At 36.6% G+C, this 26268-nt stretch overlaps 1 protein-coding gene across 1 annotated transcript in view; it reads right to left on the bottom strand.

Annotated features, from left to right (window-relative positions):
- Positions 1 to 797: 797 nt before the first annotated feature.
- Positions 798 to 26268, bottom strand: part of STK26 (serine/threonine kinase 26) — a 71759-nt gene continuing 46288 nt past the window's right edge. Inside the window, exons 5-14 of the mRNA XM_068963120.1 lie at positions 22386 to 22616; positions 12783 to 12839; positions 8006 to 8114; positions 7762 to 7919; positions 6723 to 6908; positions 5469 to 5617; positions 4294 to 4387; positions 3835 to 3897; positions 3616 to 3752; positions 798 to 2525 (exon numbers count right to left, since the gene is read on the bottom strand). Coding sequence (XP_068819221.1) covers positions 2501 to 2525; positions 3616 to 3752; positions 3835 to 3897; positions 4294 to 4387; positions 5469 to 5617; positions 6723 to 6908; positions 7762 to 7919; positions 8006 to 8114; positions 12783 to 12839; positions 22386 to 22616 — 1209 coding nt within the window. The 3' untranslated portion in view covers positions 798 to 2500. The remainder of the gene's footprint in view (positions 2526 to 3615; positions 3753 to 3834; positions 3898 to 4293; positions 4388 to 5468; positions 5618 to 6722; positions 6909 to 7761; positions 7920 to 8005; positions 8115 to 12782; positions 12840 to 22385; positions 22617 to 26268) is intronic.

Raw genomic sequence — 26268 nt, 5'->3', positions numbered from 1 at the left:
ATATTTACAAGATAATATTAGGTAATGACATCAAAGAAATGATGCAATTATATAAGCAAGTTATTTTTATATATGACTGAATGGATAAAAGATAGATGGAATAGTTTTCTTACTCTCCTAGTCCTTACACCAGAAAAATCCCTTTTAATAAACCTCACTCTACTGCTTTTCAACATCCCAGCACTTTCCTTCCTGCTTCTGGAACCAAATCCAATAACTCACAAGTCTACAATAGCTATTTCATAATAAGGATATATGAAGCCCAATCACTTATGTATTAATCATATAGATACTCAAAGCTACATTAAGTTAATCTCTGACCTTTTCTATTGGAAACTCCTTTATGATTATATGCTGTTTCTCATCTCAATTTCCAGAAATCTTTGCAAAATTTGTTCAAATACAGGGTTCAAATCTCTATAAGATTCCCTAACAAAACTATATTAGGGTGACCATATAATTTACTGTCTAACCTAGTAAGGATATTTTCGAGTGAAAGAGGACTCTATTAATAATTTTGTCCGGACAGGAGGCAGAAATCATGACAGATATTCAAGCAGGACAGAAATCAGATATTCAAATTATAGTCCATTGGAACTATAATCAATGCATAATAAAATTGTGAAGAATATCTTCTAGTTTCCAATGGAAACTCTGATGTTAAAGTTCCAACAATAAATGAAAGGGGAAAGGAGAAATAATTTGAAACAATGAAAATACCATACCCCTCAAGAAAACAAACATTAAGGACCATGAAATTTAAATATTTATTTTTAAATCCCCCCAAAACACTGAAGTATGCTTACCCAGAAACAGTTTACAGGACTAATAACTAAAATGAATAAGCAATACAATTTTCTATTCATAATGCAGCTGTGCTGAAAGTTTCAAATAATCAATTTAAAAATTTGTTGCTTTTACTTTTATAAAAATATTCATTTAACACATGAGTTGCAAAATTATTACCAGGCCTCTACAAATTATAAACGGTGATTGAGTTTCAGTTAGTTAGCAGGTGAAATTTTTCACTGAACTATTACTTCAAAATAAAATGTGTTAAAAGTAATTATTACAGTATAGGCACCAATGAAAACATTTTCTTGGCATATGACACAACAACAACTTATTCAAGTGTCTGTATTATTACAAAAGAGGAGGAGGTAATGGCCACTTTGACTAAAAACTTATTCTTCACTTGAAGAACATCTTCTAACATTTGGCAATTATTGAGCTTTATTAAAATGACTTTTGTGCAAAACCCAAATTGTGCAGATCCAAACAATAAAACATAAACTATCAAAACTAATTAATATCAATAATTCTACAACTACTGAAATACAGCCCCACTTCAGAACTTAGGCAGGCATAATATATATACTGGGCTTAACAGAAAAGGGTATTACCCACGTAACAGTACCATAAATATAACTGAAAATTAACTGTACAATCTAACCTACCTTTGTACGGACAGAAATCATCCGGTACTATGATTATTTTCATATGAATTAGAAAATGCTTATTTAAATACTCTCTCAAAAATGAACAAATGATGCTTACGTATTGGATAGTTATGAAGAACAAAAATGTATAAATAGTTTATAGGACATTTTAAGACCGTGACAAAAATATGCTGGTGTAAATTATATTCATACCTGTTGACCAGGTATTTATAATCACATGATAATCAGCTTCTTTTAAGCTCCCCAAATCCACTCATATAATATGCGATTTGAGTTGGTTTTTCAAATGAATCCTTATTCTTCCGGTATTACTGAAAATTCATCCTTGGCTAATTGGTATTGCTTTAACTTCCCAACCATGTTAAATAAGGATCAACCATCTCTTCTGTAAGAGAAAGTAAATACTGCACACAAGAGGTACCTCTGTTGCTACATGTTGCCTCTAAACACTATAGATGCAGGGCTCTCAAATGTAATCATTATTGAGCTGCCTGGAATATCATACCCAGTTCATAGAAACGTCAATACTTTTCCAGGTTTCATTTCTAAGAGCTTATCAAAAACTTCTATCTTAAGAATGCGTAACTTGTTTCTGCTTCCCCACCAATAGTCATTTTTAGAATATGCTGTGTTTAAAACAAACTTTTTGAAGCTTGATGATTATAAAAGTTGAATATTTATGATGACTTTGAACAACCTGTATGTTTCATGAGTGTACAGTTAACTAAAGATCAAAACATGAAAAGTATTCATCCTAGTAACTTAAGTAATAATGATAGCTAAAAGCAAAACTGTCTCAACATTTACTAGAATACAGGTGAAACTATAGTATTAAAAGTTACTCCTTACAAAATAATCTCTTTAAAATAGAAAATGATAAACACCATCACAAAATAGTTGAATAGCTTCTTCCAAATCTTCAATGTTGCAAAGATCCAAAAGGCACATGGAGCTCATGAGTTAAGCATTGGTAAGCTTGAAGTAGCTTTGGTGGGTTTCTCTGGGTCCATATGAAATAGAAGCCAATAACGAGAAGTTTCTTAGGGGGATTCATCTGTCGAACACCTATAAAATTAGGAAAAACTTAAATGATGTATAAGTATGCGTGTGTCTATCTTATATCTGTATGAACTCTCCAGTGAAGGAAGTGATTGAGCAGACAAAACTGTATTGGGTCTCATCATACAGATGCTAAAACATAAGGAAGTTAAAAAAATCCCTTTTGTGTCTGATTTTACAGCTTCCAATTGATTTGTTTGATTTGGAAAAGAGAAGGGAGGTTTTCATTAAAAACTAAGGGATTTTAATTAGCCTCCAATTAAAATAAATAAATTAATTTAAGAAAAACTAAGGGATTTTAAGAGGGGTTTTAACTGATGAATATAAATAGTCTTTATCAGCTAAAAAGATCTAGGAGAGTATGTTTTACAGCTGTATACTTTGTTCCAACTTGATCCCAGCGGCATCACAAATACAAAGAAATATAAAGATACGCTGAGAAGCCATATAATGAGATTAAGGCTAAGATTAGTATTGCTTTATAACTTGCTTGAGCTAAGAAGTTGTGTTTGTATATGCATTTTAAAAGGGAATTTAACAATTAAATGTAAGAACTTTACTGAGTGTGTACAAAGTTAAAGCAACAGTTCAAGAGACAGTATAGAAACTGAAATTAACCATAAGAACTTTTCAGAATCTTTATTTGAGTTTCTCTACCTAAAATCCTTTCCTTAACTTTTCCTATGGGGGTTAAACTTAATGAACTATAGCACTGAAACTGTGAATAGCACGGTGATAAGAATAGCAACAAGAATGAAAGCATTCCTAAATGGTATTTACAAGGGTCCAAATAAGAATATGCCCCCTGACCTTTTGTCTATACTCCTACTAACAAAGAAAAAGAAAAAAAAAAAAGGGAGAAAAACAACCAGGCCATTTCATTCAGTGGAAAACTACCTTGTAATATGTGCAGATAATTCCAAAAGCTAATATTTCAGATGGGCGGCAAACAAAACAGTTTTCAATTATATGACTATTAAGAATTGACTTTGTTAGGAAAAACCAAAATAAGTAGGTAATCATATTATCACATCATAAATGAACATCCAACAGAAAATGTCAAAAGAGCTTTTTAAAAATGACATTTCAAGCTTACTTTTGAAATTTTTCAATTAATTTCTTCACCATTTTATCTGTAATGCCAGGACAGGCAGCTTCGGCCACGGCAATACTTTTCTCCAGTTCTTCGATTGCCTGATTCCTGCTTGCATTATTCTCATCCTGCTGTTTAAGCTGAGAAAGATCAGTAGCTATAACATTTAAAATTACTAAACTTCTTAAATTAGATAGCCAAAGCTGATGAGTCTGTACTTACTTCAGCAAATGCAGGTGTGATTATCATAGACAAACAGCTCAGGGTTTGTACAAGATCTTGCTCCTTTGAACAAATATTATAGATTATACACATGAAATTAAAATAATCACTCATGTGCATTCATTGGAGTCCTCCTCAAAAAAGACCCAATACAAGGCAACTCTCCATACTTTCTTCTCATCACTCATTCCCATCCATCGTCCAGAGGCCTCTAACTTCTAGGATTACAATTAATATGCACAATTCTATTTTAAAACATACCAATGGCTACTTAAATGACTTCTATGACCTTTTCTTAATTAGTTTGAAATGAATGGCAAATGAAACATACTGTGTACCACAGTGAGGTAGACAAGCATTTAGGGGTATTAAATTCTAACAATTTCTGGCCATCACACTGTCTCATTTTATAGTTCGACAAAGTCTACCAAAAGGAAGTGATCATCTCTGTATACATACTGCCCCATTCTGTAGTTTCTTAGGATCAGGCTTCTTTCGCACAGTGGTAAAGCTCCATTCAGGATGAGTATTATTTTCCCTGCTGGTGGACTCCCTAAAGAGATTGCCAAAGATATTTCTATAAGTTCCCAAATGACACAGCTTGGGAAAAATACCAAATCAGTGCAGACAGATTCTGAATGGATAATTGCCCCAATGTATAAAAAAATAATTTGATCTCAGTTTCAAATACACACTGCTTTCTGCTAAAGAGTAGCAATGGTACCCAGCTCTAAGTATATATCAGAATCACATGCGAAGGTCTCTTACTATATATAAAGCCCTGGCCCAATCCCTTCCCACTGACTAGATCAAGATCTCCTGTAATGTGGCTTGTGGTTTTTTTTTTTTATCTTATTTTATATTGGAGTATAGTTAATTTACATTTTTAAAGGCTCCAAGAGTGACTAATGGGCAGCAAAGGCCAACAACCATTAGAACAGAGTAAAGACAACTACCTTGGTACTTTTTAGACTTTTCAAAAGTTGGACAACTTCTCATAAATGCAGATATTATCTGAAGAGATTTGGTGTTGCCTTTGTGTCAGTTCAACTAGCAGAGGAGTAAATTCTGGTGTAGCCTACAGACTCTGTAGTCTAAATTAAGTTAAGGAGTTAGAGGCTCAAATGTTAGTATAAATGCTGTAGTTAAAAAAATAATGCAACTTTTTAGGGGGTACAAATCAGATATAAATGAATATTTCAGTGTACCAGTCTGATCACAGTTTGGTACATGGCCAAGAGGTGAGAAACGTTAGTTCTTCAGAGGGGTTTTATAGGTTGCCAGGAAAGTATGAGAAGACATTGCTCTTTATCACTTTGGGCAAGCTAATAAAACACCTTATATGCAATCTTGTTCCAAAATTTTGTAATATGCTCAAGTATCCACTAGGGGTTAGACTAAGACCATTTAAAACTAAAGAAATTCACTTCTAAGGAGAAAAAAAAAAACCAAAACGTGTTTCCAAATTCATTGTACTTCACAGACCACAATTTTAAAAGATTTTAACAATTTCTAAAGTCACACTTTAGAATAAGGTTTATATTTTATGCTAGAGAAAACACATCAGCTCACAGTAACAGATATGAAATACTGAAATGGGCTGTCTACATAAAAAGTAAACAATTGGTACGTACGAATCAGATCCGTCAGAATCAGATTCATCATCGCTGTGTCCTTCTGCCTTCCATCTCTTAAATCGATCTATCAGTTCAGTCAGATAAGAAGTCTTCTTTGAATTTTTTACAATGAATTTATGTTTCAGAAGTTCTTTAGCTGTAGGACGCTAAGGAACAAAAAAGAAAGGATGCGCCAATATGTCTAGGCTTTTTATGATTGCAAAGAGTGATATGAAATCATTATCAAGTTGAAAGGTATAAAAGTTTGTCTATAGATGTGAGAATAACTAAAATGCCCTAGGACAATAGCTAATTCTATTTCCGAAGTGGCTCAAGGCAACCAAATTAAATTCACTGCTTTGGTATCAATTTGCTAAAATCCAGTGGCAAAAGGTGGCCTATGTACCAGCAAACAGGCAGGCAGGGCTTTCTTCAAAGCAGAGAAACACATGATAGGACTTCGATAATTACATAAAAATTTTAAAACAAGATCGTGCATTAAAATACTTTTATTATATTTACTGTAAATTGGAATAAAAAGGATGAAAACTAGCAAGGCTATAACTTTCTTATTATCTGCACCCATCATATGACCCCCATATTAATCCCTTCTCCATCACACATTAATTCATATTGCACCTAAATAAAAATATCATGTGTTGTGGGGGATATTTCCTCTCTAATATTTTATTAATATCAGAATATTCATTAGTAACCTACGATAGTTACATCCAATTTAGAGATAGCTCTTGTATATTTTAGTTTCTCACAGTTATCAGGCAACTATATTTTAAAAACAAAAAAAAACAACTGTAATCAAATTTGCCAACTGAATGAATGGAGTTCACTAGACTTCAGGAAAAGTATACAACTTCATGTTGGAATTTCTGAACATTAAATAAAAAATCGTGAAACACCAACAACTTTTCATGAAAAATGAAAACAGGTGAAAAAGAATCATTGTGCATAGTTATACTTTCTTAATGACATCCTAGAAAATGAACTTTATTTCCCCTTGAAATAGGAAATGATCAACAGAATGAGGAAGATGCTAGGGAACAGAGCAAAAAGAGAAGATGCAGGGGGAGGAGAGAAGGAACTACGGATCTTGTCAACAACTGAACAAAATTAGCTACACAGACGGGACAGTCAAGTTCCTGGATGGTCTGTAGACAGTTTCCACAGGCATTGTATTCCTCACTGTTGAACAAACCACACTGGCTCTATGTATATCTGATCACAGAAAACAACGGTCATAGCACATATACTCACAAATGATGGATCTTTGTTCAGGCAAGCATCAATAAACTCCTTAAAGGATTTAGTAAAGTCTCCGACAAGAGTTGGAGGATTGTTTTTTGGAATAAGAAACAGAACTCTCATTGGATGCATATCAGAGTTAGGTGGTTCTCCCTTGGCTAGTTCAATAGCAGTAATTCCCAGTGACCAAATGTCAGCCTAAGGTAAGGAGGAAAGAACAATTACCTTGAAATTCCATTCTAACATTCTGCCACAAAATAACCCGTGGAGTCTCATGGTCATACAATATTAAAATGTCTCAAGAAATGTGGTGTTAATAACTTTTTGATGGAATTCATTTTTTAAGAAAAGTATCAAATTCCCTACTTTGTGCCAGGCACCGCATTCCAAGCACTGAGAATTCGGGTGGTGACTAAACCGGACAAAAATTCCTGCTCTCAAGAGGCTTATGTTCTAGTAGAAGAGAAAGATAAATGAATAAACAATAGGATGTCAGATGGTATTAAGTTCTGTGAAGAAAATACAAAATCAGGATAATGGAATAACGAATGACAAGGTAAAAGGGCTGCAAATTTACATGGGATGGCTAGGGAAGACTGTTCGGTGTCAGTAATGTTTAAGCCGAGACCTGATTGAGAGGAAAGTTATTCCAGTTAGAGGGAGAGGCAAGTGCAAAGGTCCTGAGGCCAGAGGGGACTTGCTGTGTTTATGGACCAGTAAAGAGGCCACTGTGGCTGAAATGGGTAGAAAATGGAGGAGAGTGGTAGGCGATGAGGCAGAGGTAGACAAGGGCCAGACAGCAGACGGCCATGCACGTGGTAGTAAGGACTTTGCATTGTATTCCAAGTAGGATGGAAGGTCACTGAAGGGAAGATCCAAATATTCAGTATTACCAGCATCTAGGGAACTTATGATTTAGCAGCAAAATTTGACATGGCTCTAGTTATAGAAATACTCTAAGAGGAAGGAGAATTGAGGCAGTTTATTAAATAGGATAGGATGCTATGTAAAACAATATTAAAAACAAAATAGTTTATAGGTAACACTTCACTTTTGAGTCATAAGCTGACTGCTGGATAACTTCAGGAGCCATCCAAAATGGTGTTCCCACAAAGGTATTTCTTTTAATTTGTGTATCCGTCAGCTGGCCAGCCACTCCAAAGTCAGCAAGTTTCACATCTCCTTGCTCTGAGAGCAAGACGTTGGCAGCTAAGAGGGAAAAGGAAACGAAAAAAAACCTCAGCTTCCTCAGAATGCATCTATTTTTCTCAGGTTCATATTAGACTTCTGCATACCTTTTATGTCTCGGTGAATTTTCTTTTCAGAATGCAGGTAGTCCAGACCTTTCAAAATTTCCTTTAGCATGGTAGCAATCTGGAACTCATCAAATGGACCAGCTCGCAGCTTAGGGGAAAACACACGCACACACATGTAAAAGTTTGGAACGATAAGGTTCAAACTTAACATTATCTTTGAAATAAGGGAATTGCTTATATATAATGAAACAGTTCTGTTTATTACGCCAGTATTTAAACAAATGAGAAAATTCTTAAGGGTGAAGAGAGTTAAGTCAAAGGGCTAAAAGGGTTTTCAATGATTAGATTTTAATGATTAGATTTAATCTTGAAAGATAATATAACTATATATTAGCTTCAAATCTTGAGGTTCTTAAATATTTACATTAAAGATCTAAGGAACATGCTTAAGTAATGACAGATAGAAAAAATATATCAACTACTTAAATTTTGGCATTTGCTGTTTAAAACATTAAATATTTACACTGAACTGATTTTTAGATCAGATGGTCCATAAGATTTCTGCAGCAACCCAATTTGATCATATGGGTCAGCTGTAGCACCGTTCTTCACATTTACGTATTTCAAAAACATTATAAAGCAGAGACTTTTTGGAGACTCAGATTTAAGTTTTAGCTAGGAATATAATAATTAAACTATTCAAGCTTTCATTGTAAAAAGAAATTCAAATCATGGAGGGATACAGTTTTTCAAATAAATGTAACACGTTTCTCTTTCTTTCCCCATCCCTGTACTAAAGCCAGTGGTTTCAACTGCAATACAAGGAAAGCAATGATTAAGTTTCAGGAGAATTTGTAATGGAATATCTGAAAATCTCTCTTTAAAATAAATGGTTATTTTAAAATTCTGGTACCTCATAAAGCACAAACAGTGGGCTGTATAATATTATTACAGGAAAGGGTGGGAATCTAAAGTCAGAGCTGAGGTAGAGTTCTGTTTGCTGGAAGGAGGGAAGAGGTGGTGAAAACCAAACATTGCCCACTCTGCCTCACACTGGGAGGGATTCACAGCTCTTCGGCACCTTCTGTATTTCATCTTTCATGAATGCCATATTTATTCTGAATAAAGGGCACTTTCATGTTGAGATTTAACAGCTTAAAATAGAACCCATGCTTCGGTCTCACTATTTAATATTAACTATGCTCTGGATATATAGTATACTTCAGGGATGTTTATAGTTCAGTAGGTGCCTTTCCTAGGTAACATTATCTATTTACTTTCAAATGTATCAACTTCCACCCCAAAGTATCTATTTAAACACCAGTGATTAAAGTCATCTAAAAGGTGAAAATGGTATATTATTTTACTGATTGCTGGTAATGAAATTCTGAGGTACTACCAAAGAACTTAAAGATAAATGTCAAGTAATACTACTTAAGACTAGTACTTTAGTATCATTGATTATAAAATGTTGACAGGGCCAGAGGAGGTATATTCTCAGTCACTTAGAAAACTGGGCAAGGTCCATATTAAAGGTACTAGCTATCATTCTGAAAGATTTCTAAAAGTGGTCTGAATAATACAGAATTTTAAAAATATACTTAAGTAAAAACAAACGGAAAAGTGGTCCTACAGACACATTAGCTTATCTGGTATACTTAGGTCCAGTTTAAAATTCAATGCAATCTCACTTAACTGGGTACTGGAGGAGGATGGGAAGGGCACTTCCGTGGTAGGGAAATGGGAGTGGGGTGGTGGCAGAGTTGGGTTTTTCTTGTTCATGGCAGACAGAAAACTATCCCAAACCTTGTGGTTAAAATGTTTCCTTAGCCATGATGATAATGATCAGAAGAGGAGAAAAAAAGGAGCTGGAAAGAGAAGGAAAGTAAATAGATGGAACAGAGGTTGCTTTTTAAAAATTTCCAATGTAACCTTGGGAGAGATGATGCCAAGATCCTGGTCCACTGTCCTTGGAGTGCACAATGGAGCTTCTCTCCAAAGACTGAAGACTTTACCATGTCTCTAATAGCTAACACATCTACCCCAGGGCAGGGTGCTGGCTTTGTATGCTGTGCCTTTGCTGTCAACTGAGCATATTCAAGAGGGACATTTGCAGGCTTGGGGGTGTTCTCCCATACTCCTCTGACTTCCAGCCAGTCCCTAATACAGCATGTTTTGCTATGCTTTCTCTTATGGTTAGCATATCGTTTCCAACTTTTTCCCCTGGTGCTCATGTTTTATTCTCTTAACCTTATTATATGTGTTTTTGTTGTAAGCCACTGCAATTTTTATTGGAAACAAGTGAGGTATAATCAATTCAATAAAATAATGTACATTATGCTCAAAGTCTGTTCACACACAACTAATTTTTTTGTAAGAATGGGAGGAAATCTTGAGGTATATAGTTGTTTTCAGTTGCTAAGGTGTGTCTTATTCTTTGCAACCCCATGGACTGCAGCCAGCCAGACACCTCTGTCCATGGGATTCTCCAGGGAAGAATACTGGAGTAGGTTGCCATTTCCTTCACCAGGGGATCTTCCTGACCCAGGGATTGAACCCGCATCTCTTGTACCTTCTACATTGACAGGCTGGTTCTTTACCAGCTGAGCCTTTGGGGAAGGTCCATATACTATATAGTGTTGAACTTAATTACTGGTCATAATCATATTACGCTATCAGGCACCAGTTTAATGGGATGAACACTTTTTGCCCAGCATTCCTTTTCTCTTGTCCCTGGTAGCAGTGCCCTCCTCTAACCCTGATCCTTTCTTAGATTCCTCCAAACGATAGCATTCTCCTAAATGAAGAATAGTGTATTCTCATCATTTGCTCTCCGTACAAAGTCAAGTCAATGAAGTTTATAATTAAATCACAATAGTATTAAGTGTTAAAGCTAGAAAAAAGAAAACTAGAGAGATTACTCATCTAATTTCTTATTTGAACATTTGAGGCACAGGTTAAATAGTCTGCCCAATATTAGCCAGCTAGTCAATGGCAGAATTGGGAATAGGATCTAGGTGTCTTGATTTTTAGCCGCTACACAGCTAGAAACATTTCAAGTTCATTGAATTTATGCTAATTGTTATTTTTTGACTTAGGCAGAGCTCAGAATGAGATTAAGATCTCAAAATCATTTCATTCAGAGGTTTCATAAAACTGCCCCAGCTACTCTTGGGGGACACAGATTGTATTAGTTAGGGCTGGGCCACTGTCCAGTGCTTCCCGTTGCTATCAGAGATTCTGAGGAAAGCAGTGCACTGGTCTTGCCAATGCCTACAAAGCAGGGAAGTGACATGGTAAACATTTTGGGGGGCCAGTTAAGGTAACTGTGATAAATTTGGAAAGGATTCTTAATATTTAAAAAGTAGGAGGAGGCTCCTAGAGCAATTGTGAGGCTTCTTGTGGAGCTAATGAATAAACTATTGTTTAATCAAACTACATGACAAATAGAGCTGAGATCATTTAATGGTGAGAATGAGACCTGACTCCATATGCATGAAGGACTATCAGCCAAAGAAATACCAGTTATGCTCTCTCACTAGACAGGAGAGAGAAAGAAAAAAAAAATGAAATGGAGCTTTAGGATGTAAGAATTAGATTAGATACAAGGAAGGATGGCCTAACTCAGCAACTGATTAAACTGAGATGAATTCCTAGAAGATGAGGCTCTCCATCAAGTTTAATTACCATTTCTTTTGAATGGTTTAAATATGGTTCTGTCTAAAGGAAGGAAAAATCGCTTATGGTCATTTCTGTTCATAGGATTATTTGAAACTTTGGAAGTACTGGCATTCGATATTAAAGGCTTTAAAAAATATTTGATCATTTTCAGTCAGAAAAATTCATTTTTACTTAAAAAAAATAAGAATGAAAACATTACTCGGTGATCTTAATCATCAAAACACTTGATTTTTAGAAACAGCAGACTCCAATTTCAAAGGCAGAGCATATTATATAAAAGTCGTATAATATTAAAAATGGAAGACAACTTAGTGCAACTTCATTTTATAGGACGTCAAGCCCAAGGATTTATGTGTCTGGCTCACAGTCACAGACTTAGTTATAAACAGAGGCAGCCCTACAAACTCAAACTCCCATAGGCCAGCCCAGCAGTCATTCTATTACACAAAGTTGTCTCTAGTCATTCATATTGCATTTTAAATACAATGTCATATTAATAAAAATTTTAAAGAGGGAGGGACAACACTGATAGAATCACACCACTTGGGGGAAGACAACCAGTGTTTCTCAATAACATTTTGTGCACAAACACATCTTCATTTATTAGAACTTTTCCCTCACACTGCAGGATTTTAGCAGCCTGGTCTGCTAAAATGGCTGTGGCATTTCCAAGTCATTGTGACAAAAATGCCATCACACTTCCAAGTCACCTATAGAGAGGCAGAGAGAACTCTGCAGAGAGCTGGGTCTGTAGGGCTTCTTGGTCAAAACCCAAGAACCACATTTAAAAACAGTTATCTGGATGATATCTCTTCAAAAATCTAAGAACGCTCAGTCTTCTCAGGGATAAGCATGTAAAGTAAAACATGAAACTGATGGCAACTCTCACACACTCATTCCTAATTTGGAGGGAATTTTATTAAGCTGTTTGCATTTCTTATATACTTTAAGAACGCCAGCAATGTGCAGAACCTGCAATACAGTGGAATCTATGTTAAGAGTAGCAGTACTGAAGGCAGAGTGAACATATTAACTAAAGCAACCACTTAGCTTGCCCAAAAGCCAATGCTCACTCCAACTAAAAGAGAAAAGTGAAAGTATGGGTGTGTGTGTGTAATTGTTTAAAAATACTTACAAGATCCAGCGCTGAACCGCCACCCAGGTATTCCATTATTATCCATAATTTTGAACCCTGTGAAAACCATGAAATAGCTTAATAATCATAAACCTGAGCCAAATAACATAGCATAGCATAAATGTTCAATCTGACATACTAATGTACTGGTTCTAAAATATAGGTTTAAAATTAGTTGTTTGGAACTCAATGTATTTTTCCATAGACTATTACAAATAAAGAGTCAAGTCCTAAGTCTTGACTCTCCCTGAAACCTACTGAATGTATGATATAGCTAAATATTAGAAATGACACATTATTGTTGCTTATTGTCGAACTATTAGCAACTTTAATAAAAGTTAGGAAAAAAAACCATAGCTTTAAATTATTATTTTGAATGATGATGCTGAAAGGAAATGAATGAGGAGGTAAATGGAGACTTGTAGAAATTTTGAATGGGGCTTCTGAGTGCTTCCCATGTGATTTGAGAGTTTGAGGACACTGGGTACTATACCTTATTTTAGTTTTTGTTTTAATCTACTTTACAACTTTTATCAGCCACAATTAATGGGCATTTTTTTGTACACATGTAGAAACTAGTAAGAACACTGTAGCCCCCTCTCCCCCAAGGTAAATGGATAAGAGAAAGGGAATGTGTAGGTTGAAGAGCATGATGATTAATCCAGGTAAAATTAACTTCACTGTAAGTTGTACAATAGGAAATGGAGCTCATAGAGGGAACACACATATTTGAATTATAAAACAGGTGTGTACACACACACACTATTCAGCTGTATCAGACAAAATTTGGAAATCATTAAATTTTCTTTCAGCTACAGTTTGAAATACTGGAGACATCTCTCTCTCCCCATAACATTTCATGAGTGGTATTCTCTGAATTTTTTTAGGACCACAGAATTGACTGGAAGCAGAATGGTTGGTTTTATTATACTGGCAAATAGCCAAGCTGTGAATGGATTGTATTCCAAAAGTCCATCTTTTTAAAGAAAGATGTTTGGGATTTGGAAAGCAAGCATTTTGCCATAAAAATAATGCCTAGGTTCCTGGAGCAGTCCCCTCCAAAAGACAATTTAACACAAAGGTATCCATAGTATACCTGAAAGAACACCAGAGAAACTACTGTTTATCCCATAACAATGTTTCTAGGGGAAAAGTGGATTCAGTGTCTTGCTTCATGTTGGGATTCCGGGAACACATTTCTCACCTTTACAGTCCCACTTGCAGGATAGATTCTCAAGCTATTGCTGGTAGTCCTGAAACTCTAAAATCCTTGGGAAGTAGGAGTTCCATTCAAAATTTCCAAGTGTCTCTGGGGCTTTACGATGGCAGAGAATGGACTCCAGTAAAATGATGATGGGTGTTTAGGGGACACTGTAGTGTGGGGAATAGGCTGTGGCCGAGAGTTAGGGACTGGGGAAGGAAGGTTCAGTTAAATTAAGATGTTGACACTATGTAGGATGTCTAAGAGAGAGAGGAACAATACCCATCTTGACACCCGCTCTCTCCTGTCACAACAAGCTAGCTTGAGCTTAGGAGAGAGAGTAGCATCTATAGTAGGAACGAGAGAAAATGAATCCCCATTACAGTGAGAGGGCAGAAGAGTTCCAGGAGGGATTCATGCAACTCTCAGAACATGATAACTGAATCGTTCCTCACAATGCCATACAGCCTGAGAAGCTTGTCTTTTGCCACAGTTTGTTTCTAATAAGTACTACATTCTACCTCATGAATTCAGATTGCTTCCCATGCATGTGACATTTCAAAGAAAAATTAAAAGATCTTACAAAACATGTTTATCTGTTTTGCAGTTCTGTGTGAATGAGAGCATCTGTTTTCCAAGTTAAAAACAACGTGTGGCTTTTTTTTTTTTTTGGTACCAACTGAAAACAGAGACTTACCAACTGTCTGTTCATCACTAAAAAGTATTCATAGAAAGCTTAAAAATGTCATTAACCTTATGACTAAGCAACTTCCAGGTCTGAAAATGCTTCCTCTTTGCAAGCGAGCTATTCGGTGGAACTAGGACTCTTCCTAAACAGGCAGGGAACCAGAGCTGTCTCATAGGTTTTCTGGGTGCTTCCTTCTGACCGTCACTTCTGCAGACAAGTGTCGCTGGAGGATGGTTCTATGTCTGGACATTCAGACGACTGTGAGGCAGGCAGAGGAACTGAAGCAAAGTACGACTGGGCACAGGCAGGAACGGCAAGCTGGTGGGGCTCCTGCCTACTCACGGATGCTTAATCCACACAGGCTCTTACTCGTTCCTTGTCCACAGTGGGTCTTAATGAAAACACCAATCACAAACCAAAGCTGACCAAAAATCCCAGATCCTGTGTTTGTATTCTCCTGGAGAACTACAACTATTACCTTTGATTTCTGGTAAAAGATGTTTGCATTTGAGAATGCAAATATTTGGTTTATTCTTAAATAATTTAAAAGCCTAAGATGATATCTACATAGTGGTTTACAAATCCAAACGAGCCAGGTGGCTCTAAACCATAACCATATATCCGGCACATTTAAGCATAGGAAGTCCCTGCAGGGAAAATGCCACTTTTCCAATTATAAAATGACCCACACGTTTTAGCAATGGGTTGGAAAGAGTAAGTGTAAAGTCCTGCATCAACATGGGTGGTAAGTTAGGGGTCAGGAAATGGCTCTCTGTTCCAAAATGCAGAAAACCTAAAGAGTAAGTACTTCAGAGTTATACTGTTTACCAGGGAGAAGCTGGAGTCTAGTTTTAACAAATCATTCGTGTCTGGAGTATCAGCTCCATTACCCCATGGGGCCTTTGAACGCCACTGTGTGCCACTAAAGCAGACATTTGGCCAAAGGGGGCAGAAATGCTACTGTGGACCTTGGAATTCATTTGTTCACAGAAAAACAAAAATTTAAAAGAAAAGAACATGTACAATACCCATGATGTGTATTTTCAAGATAACAGATCATAGATCAAGTTCATATACATGAACACAGATCAAGTGTATGTTGAATTAAGCAGGTTGGTCTATGAAGCAAATAGCCAAATATAACACTGACCACATGAACCAGCATATGCAAGCAAGATAAACAAGTCACCACTGGGCAAATGTTGTATGATCCCACTGATCTGAGGAGTCTAGGGTAGGGAAACTAAAGACAGAAATTAGAATGGTGGTTACCAAGGACTATGGTGAGGAGAGAATGGGGAGTTACAGATTAACGGGTATAGTTTTGGTTGAGGAAGGTGAAAGCATTCTGAAGATGAATGGTAGAGATGGCCACACAGTCACTTGAGTGTATGAAATGCCACAGAACTGTACATTTAAAAGGGTTAAAATGATAACTTTTGTGATGCATATTCCACTACAGTAAAAAAAAAAAAGAGACAGAATGTAAAATTTTACAGAACTGCAAGGAATAGTAGAGATCACCTTGCCAGAATTTTACCATCTGAGATTTTTTTCCAGTCAAGAATGCCTTGTCTATACCCCAGTCTCATATCCCAGTTCAGTTCAGTTCAGTTGCTCAGTCATGTCCGACTCTTTGCAACCCCATGGACTGCAGCACGCCAGGCTTCCCTGTCCATCATCAACTCCCAGAGCCCACTCAAACTCATGTCCTTTGAGTCAGTGATGCCATCCAACCATCTCATCCTCTGCTGTCCCCTTCTCCTCCCACCTTCGATCTTTCCCAGCATCAGAGTCTTTTCCAGTGAGTCAGTTCTTTGCATCAGGTGGCCAAAGTACTGGAGTTTCAGCTTCAGCATCAGTCCTTCCAATGAATATTCAGGACTGATTCCCTTTAGGATAGATTGGTGGGATCTCCTTGCTGTCCAAGGGGATTTCAAGAGTCTTCTCCAACACCACAGTTCAAAAGCATCAATTCTATGACGCTCAGCTTTCTTTATACTCCAACTCTCACATCCATACACGACTACTGGACAAACCAAAGCTTTGACTAGATGGACCCTTGTTGGAAAAGTAATGTCTCTGCTTTTTAATATGCTGTCTAGGTTGGTCAGAACCTTTCTTCCAAGGAGCAAGCATCTTTTAATTTCATGGCTGCAGTCACCATCTGTAGTGATTTTGGAGCCCCCCCAAATAAAGTTTGTTACTGTTTCCACTGTTTCCTCATTTATTTGCCATGAAGTGATGGGACCGGATGCCATGATCTTAAGCTTTCTGAATGCTGAGCTTTAAGCCAACTTTTTCAATCTCCTCTTTCACTTTCATCAAGAGGCTCTTTAGTTCTTTGCTTTCTGCCATAAGTGTGGTGTCATTTGCATATCTGAGGTTATTGATATTTCTCCCAACAATCTTGATTCCAGCTTGTGCTTCCTCCAGCCCAGCATTTCTCATGATGTACTCTGCATATAAATTAAATAAGCAGGGTGACAATATACAGCCTCGACATACTCCTTTCCCAATCTGGAACCAGTCTGTTGTTCCATGTCCAGTTCTAAGTGTTGCTTCTTGACCTGCATACAGATTTCTCAGGAAGCAGGTCAGGTGGTCTGGTATTCCTATCTCTTTAAGAATTGTCCAGAGTTTGTTGTGATCCATACATCAAAGGCTTTGGCAGAGTTAATAAAGCAGAAGTAGATGTTTTTCTGGAACTCTCTCACTTCTTTGATGATCCAACAGATGTTGGCAATTTGATCTCTGGTTCCTCTGCCTTTTCTAAATCCAGCTTGAACATCTGGAAGTTCATGGTTCATGTACTGTTGAAGCCTGGCTTGGAGAATTTTGAGCATTACTTGGCTAGTGTGTGAGATGGGAATGGCAAATCACTTCAGTATTCTTGCCTTGAGAACCCCATGAACAGTATGAAATGGCGAAAACATAGGACACTGAAAGATGAACTCCCCAGGTCAGTAGGTGCCCCATATGCTACTGGAGATCAGTGGAGAAATAACTCCAGAAAGAATGAAGAGATGGAGCCAAAGCAAAAACAGTGCCCAGTTGTAGATGTGACTGGTGATGGAAGTAAAGTCCGATGCTGTAAAGAGCAATATTGCATAGGAACCTGGAATGTTAGGTCCATGAATCAAGGAAAATTGGAAGTGGTCAAACAGGAGATGACAAGAGTGAATGTCGACATTTTAGGAATCAGCGAACTAAAATGGACTGGAATGGGTGAATTTAACTCAGATGACTATTACATCTACTACTGTGGGCAAGAATCCCTTAGAAGAAATAAAGTAGCCATCATAGTCAACAAAGAGAGTCCAAAATGAAGTACTTGGATGCAATCTCAAAAATGACAGAATGATCTCTGTTCATTTCCAAGGCAAACCATTCACTATCACAGTAATCCAAGTCTATGCCCTGACCAGTAATGCTGAATAAGTTGGATGGTTCTCTGAAGACCTACAAAACCTTCTAGAACTAACACCCAAAAAAGATGTCCTTTACATTATAGGGGACTGGAATGCAAAAGCAGGAAGTCAAGAAATACCTGGAGTAACAGGAAATTTGGCCTTGGAGTACAGAATGAAGCAGGGCAAAGGCTAATAGAGTTTTGCCAAGAGAACACACTGGTCATAGCAAACACCCTCTTCCAACAACACAAGAGAGGACTCTACACATGGACATCACCAGATAGTCAACACTGAAATCAGATTGATTATATTCTCATATTCCAACCCCTATCAAAATCATACTCAAGACCCATTTTAAATGCTACTCCCCAGTTTGGGGATTAGTGTACTTGATAAACCTACTCACAGATAAGTGGGAGATATGAGGGAAGTTAGATCCACTTATCTGGAGCTAAGGTGAGAGGCTGAAACCAGAGACAGGAATCTAAAAACTGTCAGAATAAAGTAGATGAGACGGATGAGGGTGAAAATGCAGAGTGAGAGGAAGACACAGAGGAGGTACCCAATTAATAAATATCTGCTGCATTGAGTCTAATATGAGCCTTCTTATAGGTGTATTATAGGAAATTTAAAACAATTCTTATTTTGAGTGAAAAAAAAAAACACTGAAAAAGGAGGAAATATTTCCCTCTCAATTTCCTTCAAGTTGCACAAGAGAACTAAATTTTTTTTTATCTAAAGAAAATTCCAGAAATATTCCAGAAACATTCACCATACATTGGGAATAAGCACACACAAAAGTCTCAGGAAAAATAATAAGAAAGCTGTGTACAGATCCTATTCTGGAATATTTCACCTCAATCACTCAATTCTTTTTAAAAAAATAAATATCAGGAGTTGTGGTATATGGAGGGGGGCATATATCCTCAACATAAACAGAAATCTAAAAGCAATTTTCAGCAGCACATAAAGGCATGATTCAAATTCTATTCAATGCCTGAGTGACCTTCATTTAAGATTTACATCGAACTAGAAAAATATTTAAAGATTATAAAAGATTCTTCCAATATTATGAGATCAGAAGGGAAGGGTTTGCTTATTTTAGCACCCTTCATAAAGACTAACTTTGTCTGTCAAGAAAATCTGCACTGAACTAAAATTAAAGGAAAATACTGTGGTCATACTGATGTGTTTATCTGGTTTTTACTCTTGTTTTTGAAAACAAAGTTATACAGTGAGCTCAGTCAAAATGAATACCCAGTACATTTTTGCAAGTCTCACGAAAAGCACTACAACTATATACAGTTTCAGAGAGCATATAATTTTCTCTCAAATGCAATAACTTTTCCTCCAGCTTACAGTGAGGTCCTGGTTATATTCTGTATTAGGACAACCTGAGAAGAACTCAGTATCCTACTTTACTCAATTAGCTTGACTCACAAAATCCCCCATGTTATCTGAAATGCAAGGATGGGCCACAATAAGAACAGAAGTCAACTGATGATGCAGTTCTCTGACGGTACTTAGAGGATGTAGCCTTGAGTTGCATTGACTGCACCAAGCCAAACCCTGTTATATTTGATGTGATTTTAGTTAAAAAAAAAAAAAAGCAAGCCTGAAAAGTCACACTATGTCTTAATATAAATGGAAAATAAACAAGGGGTTGATTTAAGAAAGTAACTTAAATAAACAGTATTAAAGAGTTATAAAATTATAATTCTTTTGCTCTCTGTGTATATACGTATACCCATAATGAGACAATATGTGTGTATGTTTATGTTTGTGTACAAATAATCTAGACACAAATAATCAATACCAGCCATCTGAATTTCTACAATTTTATCATGAATTAACATGTTCTTCAAAGTAGTCTTTCTCATAATATACTTTAATGATCGGTTAAAGAGATAAAAATAATGCAGTTTAATTCTTTAAGAAGACATCTTGGATAAGAGTTCTGTATCCTAAACTGGCCTAAAAATATTCTGCAATCAAGATTTGGAGAAAACAGACTATCAGTTATATTTGTTAAAAGATTAAGTATTTGGGGGATGACTGGTACATGTATACTATGAGGGAAATTTTTTTAAATGTGAAATCTTTGGAATAAATAATGCAAACCGAGTTACAATTCATTTTCCATGGGAGTATTGAATACAAATAAAGGTTGTAAGCAACCAATGGGGCTTCCCTGGTAGCTCAGCTTGTAATAAATCCACCTGTAATGCAGGAGACCCTGGTTCAATTTCTGGGTTGGAAAGATCCCCTGGAGAAGGGCATGGCAACTCACTCCAGTATTCTTGCCTGGAAAATCCCATGGGCAGAGGAGTCTGATGGGCTATAATCCATGGGGAAACAAAGAGTCAGACACAATTGAGTGACTAAGCACAGCACAGCACAGCACAGCAAAAGCAACCAGTAAAAGTCAATACCATGTCAGTACACATTTTAAATAGGGCTTACTTAATATTTTGAGTCAGTTACCAAAAGTAGCTTATCTGGTACAGATGCCTAAAAATAGCAAGTGTTCAGATTTGCTCCAGAGTGGATCTGAAATTATAAGGAGTAAACCAGAATGAGCATGCGTGCACACACACACATACCACCATCACCACCACCACCAAATTTCCTGGGCTGCCTACAACCACAGGAACTAGAAGGGGGACCTAAAACTACTGAGACTGAAGGCCAATAGGATACTGAAACAAGGAATCTGACCTGCTAAATAAGCTTTTTAGGAAAGAATATGAAAGCAAAGTACACTACAAAGAATCAAGTAATTATGTACGCAGTAAAACAGAGTAACGGCTAACACTCCAAAGTATATTGGATATGAGTTACTAGCAGTATTACTTCCTCCTGTGAGTCTTTCCTTCATACCATAATGGGAAAAAGTGATAGAAGTGACCATTTGCTTATTTATGCAAATGGCACCTTGTGCCTTGTATGCATTCAATCACAAAATCTACACCATTGTAGTGCAAAATGGGATTGTAAGCTCTTCAAAGGCAGGAGCTGTTCACTTTTACATCTCCATAACCTAGTACAGTGTGACACACAGTGACTGGTTATTTAATGATTCATTCTACTATGCGTTAATTCCACAGTCACCTAATTCACATACTCTTAGACTAAATTAGCCTCTGTTGGGAATTCCCTGGCGGTTCAGTGGTTAGGACTCTGCACTTCTACTGACAGGGGCTGGGGTGCAATCCTGCAAGCCACACAGCTTGGCCAAAAACAAAAAAAATTAGGCTCTATAAAAAGCCAGGGAAATTGATAATGAATATCTATATGAGTATTAACTAATACAGTTTATCCCAGCAGAACATAAAAGGATAAAAAGACAGCATTAACTTTTGTGCAGGCCAAGAGCCTAATGGGTTATAAACACACCCTTCTGGCCTAGAGATAGACAAGCAAATAAACAAAAAAACCCTTCCCTCTTATAAGCCCTGAAAATCAAAGATCTAACTAATACTGCCTTCCTTTGAAAAATATCAATATGGGGATATATTTTTAAATTTTAAAATAATTTAAACTCTAATCTAAGCTAGATTTTTCTAATTATTTATTGTTTATATTTCAATAGATACAAATCTTGACTCTAACTCTGGAACCCAAGAACTCACCAAAGAGTTTTCTGTGATGCAGAAACACCTCCATCTGCTGGAATTTTAGGTGTCTGTTAATTCTATAACCCTGGAAACTAAAAATCCAACTTTTTTGGTGGTGGGATTAGATATTATTCTATTTAATTACATTTCAACAAGTATTTATCATGTGCTGACAATGCGCCATGCCCTGTGCTATGTGATGTGGAAACATGACAGGTTGAACTAAACTCCATGATATCAAGAAGCTCACAATCTAGAGGGAGGGAGAGTTGTGTAAATAACCACCATAACTCAATGGAACAAGTGACATACTTACAATACATATGCCATCAATTCTGAGGTTGAGATAGACTGGGCCATTGAGAATAATGTGTGAAAGTCCAGGAAGAAAGCTCTTTCCTGACAAAGCTTAGGTGTCAAGGCTCAGCTGCCTTTCTGCTCCTTCATCAACCCAAAAGTTCAGGTGTGGAAAAACGGTACAGCTGAGTACTGGATGCATTCAGGACACAGTTGCTAAATCTAAATCTATTTTGGCCCTACAAATGGAGCTAGATTCTGCCTGAAGGCCGAAGGCTGCCAAATCCTAATTTAAGACACTGCCTTTCAAAAATCAGAATTAAAAAAAGAAAGAAATACTCATAATGAAAGTACCTCATGACCTAAATGATCCAGTGCACACATTACCTTTAAATATGATCCATAGTATTTCGTTACGTATGAGCTGTCACACTGACTCAAAACCGTTATTTCTTGCTGAATGTCTTCAATTTCATCTTCGGCTTCCTCAAGGTCTATGATTTTAATAGCAACCACTTGCTGGCTACGGTTATCAATTCCTTTGAAAACTTCTCCAAAGGAGCCTTTTCCAATGCGTTCTAATTTCGTGAAGAGCTCTTCTGGATCAGCTATATTATTCTGAGGGGGCAGGGAGAGAAGAAAGGGAAGAACACAAACATTTTGTATCAAAGTTTTAAATGAAGGAAAATAAATCATGTAAGACAATATCACATTTATCTAAAAGAAAGCATACAAATTCCCTTGACTCTCCACATGTGCTTTGTTAGAACAACTGTAACCCAAATGGGTAGTCCATATTCTACTGGATCACCCACATTAAATGGGCTTAGCTGATCCTGCTATCAGAAACGATCTCATACAGCAAATGTTGTCTCTGGTGCATGCCAAAGGGCCAGACTCTTTTTAGAATAAAGCAGCTGACTATATACAATTTAAACATTAGTACAATGGTAGTGATAGTGAGAGAATACCTAACCTACTGTAGGTAGGGGCGTCATTAAAATTCTTACATTCCACCAGCAAAATATTACCTTTAAACTCTCCGACTTGGACAACCCAATCACAGCACCTGTACTTGAAAACCACCATGTAAACAATACACAACACAAAAGACCCAAGAATCTATAAGTCTTTTTTTCCTTCTTCTCCTTTATTTGAGATCCTATTTGTATGTGTGGCTCAGATGGTAAAGAATCTGCCTGCAACACAGGAGACCTGGGTTTAATTCCTGGTTCGGGAAGATCCCCTGGAGAATGGAATGGCTACCTACTTCAGTATTCTTGTCTGCAGCATCCCAGGGACAGAGAAGCCTGGTGGGCTATAGTCCATGGGGTCATACAGAGTAGGCTATATGACTGAGCAACTAACACTTTCAATTTTCATTTGTATGTAATGCTCTCATCAATGGCTGAAAATAAAATTCCAGAATAAGTCAATATTTTTCTACAGAAAAATCTGAATCAAGCATAACTTTTCAGGTTAACAAATGTATTGGCAAGACTTAGATTTTATAACTTCACTGTCCTTCCCTGACTCAGAAATACCCTTTATCTAATAGTGCACAATTTTTATTTCAAATTTGACTCCCACAGGATAACCATTAACCTTACTTAAATTCATATTGCTGAATATATACTGCTGATCAAGTAGAAAAAAGGATTTCCAAACCTTATTTCCAAACCAAAAGTCATGTTATTAATTAATTTTACTTTTTCATGGAAGGGCATTTTATTTTAAATATAATAGTAGTGTGTACATGTCAATCTAATTTATACTTAACTGCCTTATTAGTCTACATCTAAAACTTTACTTTGAATTCCTTCAAAATACAGAAGAATGTTATATAGTTCTAACTTGTCTATATTTAATTTGTTAATTGCACCTAGATTATCTGTTCATTTATTACAATTTAACCTGGTCATCAATTTCAGGAGGCAAATTATAGAGTTATTAGCATGTTCCTCTAATATCTTTTTTATTAGACAAATAGATCATTAACATTATTTTTCTCTCAAGTTCATTGTACCATCATCACCAAACAGACACAGTAAACTGCCCACTTTTGAGTAACTTAAAAACTTGTGACTGATTTTAAAGAATTTCACCAATTTTTCTCTTTTCGACCTGCCTAAAAGACAGTTTACACATGACCTGCTTAATTTACAAGCTTACCCATTCTCCTTGATTGGACTTTTTCCATTTTTAAAAGACAACTTTCCATGTATGCCATAGTCTCTTTGGTATGGCAAGCTACTTGTTATCTCCACCCACCTCCAGTACTCACATGGGACAAATACATCTTCAGCTGCCCATATGGGCTTTAAAAATAGTTTAGACTTCTGTAAATTGCAAATGTTTCTTTAATGCCAACATTCTGTTATAAAATACCTTCTACAAAACTTGAGTACCATCACTATTGATTAACTTGGTGCTTAATTTCTTACCAAGACATTGTGATTACTATCACACAATAGCTAACCCACAAATTACTCTTCCTACTTTTGGTAATGGTTCCTGTCTTTCTAGTAGCTTGTGGCAAAAATACTCACCAAATAGCTCAGTGATAGGTTCATCACCTTATAGTTCCCTAAATTCAGTGAATTTGGAAAAATAAAGAGAGCAAATCTTTCAGGTTTCCTGATGTAACTACAAAATACTCTAAAAGTTATAAATATACCATTGATTAAAAAGTAGACAATATGGACTTTCTGATAACACATTCTGGACCAGGAGTATATTAACTGTATAATGAGATTTTTTTTGTTCTTGAAAGAAACAAAGATTAAATCCTAATCTTCATAATTCATGTTTTAAAAGGATTTGACTGAAAAAACCACCCCTAGGGAGAACACAGCTGTTCTTGCTTTCTATAATAAATGGGTTCCTGAAAGTATGTAAATCAAAGATTTAAAAATCAAGTCACATTTTGAATTTTAAACATGCTCTGAAGTGAATCCTAACTCATCAGTGTAATATAAGATTTTAAATCAAGGAATACAAAATTGGAAAAGAGAAAGATCTATCATTTATGCAACATTTGCATTTCCCAATCTTTCATTGGGGGACTAAAATATTATTGTTTGGGGGTTTTCTCATGCAAAACCCCAACTTTCAGAGTGAAGGGAATCTTGAAAACAAGTTTTCACTAGTTATAACCTCACCTCCCTGACTTTCTAAATCTGGGATAGACAATACCTAAGTCCTAATTCCCCATTCACTGTGTCACCAGCTTCTTAAACCAAAGTATCCTAAGTCTTTATTAAGACATATTTCCTTCCCACTTTTCATGCAAGGGTAAAATCAAGTAAATAAATGGTAAACACTCCAAGCAATGTAATTTAAAAACCACCTTATAAAGACGCTGGTTTGCCCAGTCATTCACATTCACTCTTCTTTAGAGCCTCTAAGAAAATCAAGTCAGCTCCCTCTCAACCCAAATCAAATATTCTTTTAAGAATATTAAAATGTTTAAATCTATCTCTATTGCAAATGAATTTATTGCAATATCTGTGTTTGCATTGCCTTCTCAAAGCCATAGCCCAGGAAGAAGCTCTAAGTTCTGCAACGGCAAAAAGGATGAATGGCTAAATTCATGTCACATTTACTATTAATAACCTCAGATATACAGATGACACCACCCTTATGGCAGAAAGTGAAGAGGAACTAAAAAGCCTCTTGATGAAAGTGAAAGAGGAGAGTGAAAAAGTTGGCTTAAAGCTCAACATTCAGAAAACGAAGATCATGGCATCTGGTCCCATCAATTCATGGGAAATAGATGGGGAAACAGTGGAAACAGTGGCAGACTTTATCTTTTTGGGCTCCAAAATCACTGCAGATGGTGACTGCAGCCAGGAAATTAAAAGATGCTTACTCCTTGGAAGAAAAGTTATGACCAACCTAGATAGCACATTCAAAAGCAGAGACATTACTTTGCCAACAAAGGTCCGTCTAGTCAAGGCTATGGTTTTTCCAGTGGTCATGTATGGATGTGAGAGTTGGACTGTGAAGAAGGCTGAGCGCCGAAGAATTGATGCTTTTGAACTGTGGTGTTGGAGAAGACTCTTGAGAGTCCCTTGAACTGCTAGGAGATCCAACCAGTCCATTCTGAAGGAGATCAGCCCTGGGTGTTCTTTGGAAGGAATGATGCTAAAGCTGAAACTCCAGTACTTTGGCCACCTCATGCGAAGAGTTGACTCATTGGAAAAGACTCTGATGCTGGGAGGGATTGGGGGCAGTTGGAGAAGGGGACGACAGAGGATGAGATGGCTGG

This window comes from Capricornis sumatraensis, chromosome X, assembly GCF_032405125.1.
Source record: "Capricornis sumatraensis isolate serow.1 chromosome X, serow.2, whole genome shotgun sequence".
Lineage (NCBI taxonomy): Eukaryota > Metazoa > Chordata > Mammalia > Artiodactyla > Bovidae > Capricornis > Capricornis sumatraensis.
The sequence above is the reverse complement of the archived record's forward strand: the minus strand, read 5'-3'. Positions and strand labels throughout refer to the sequence as shown.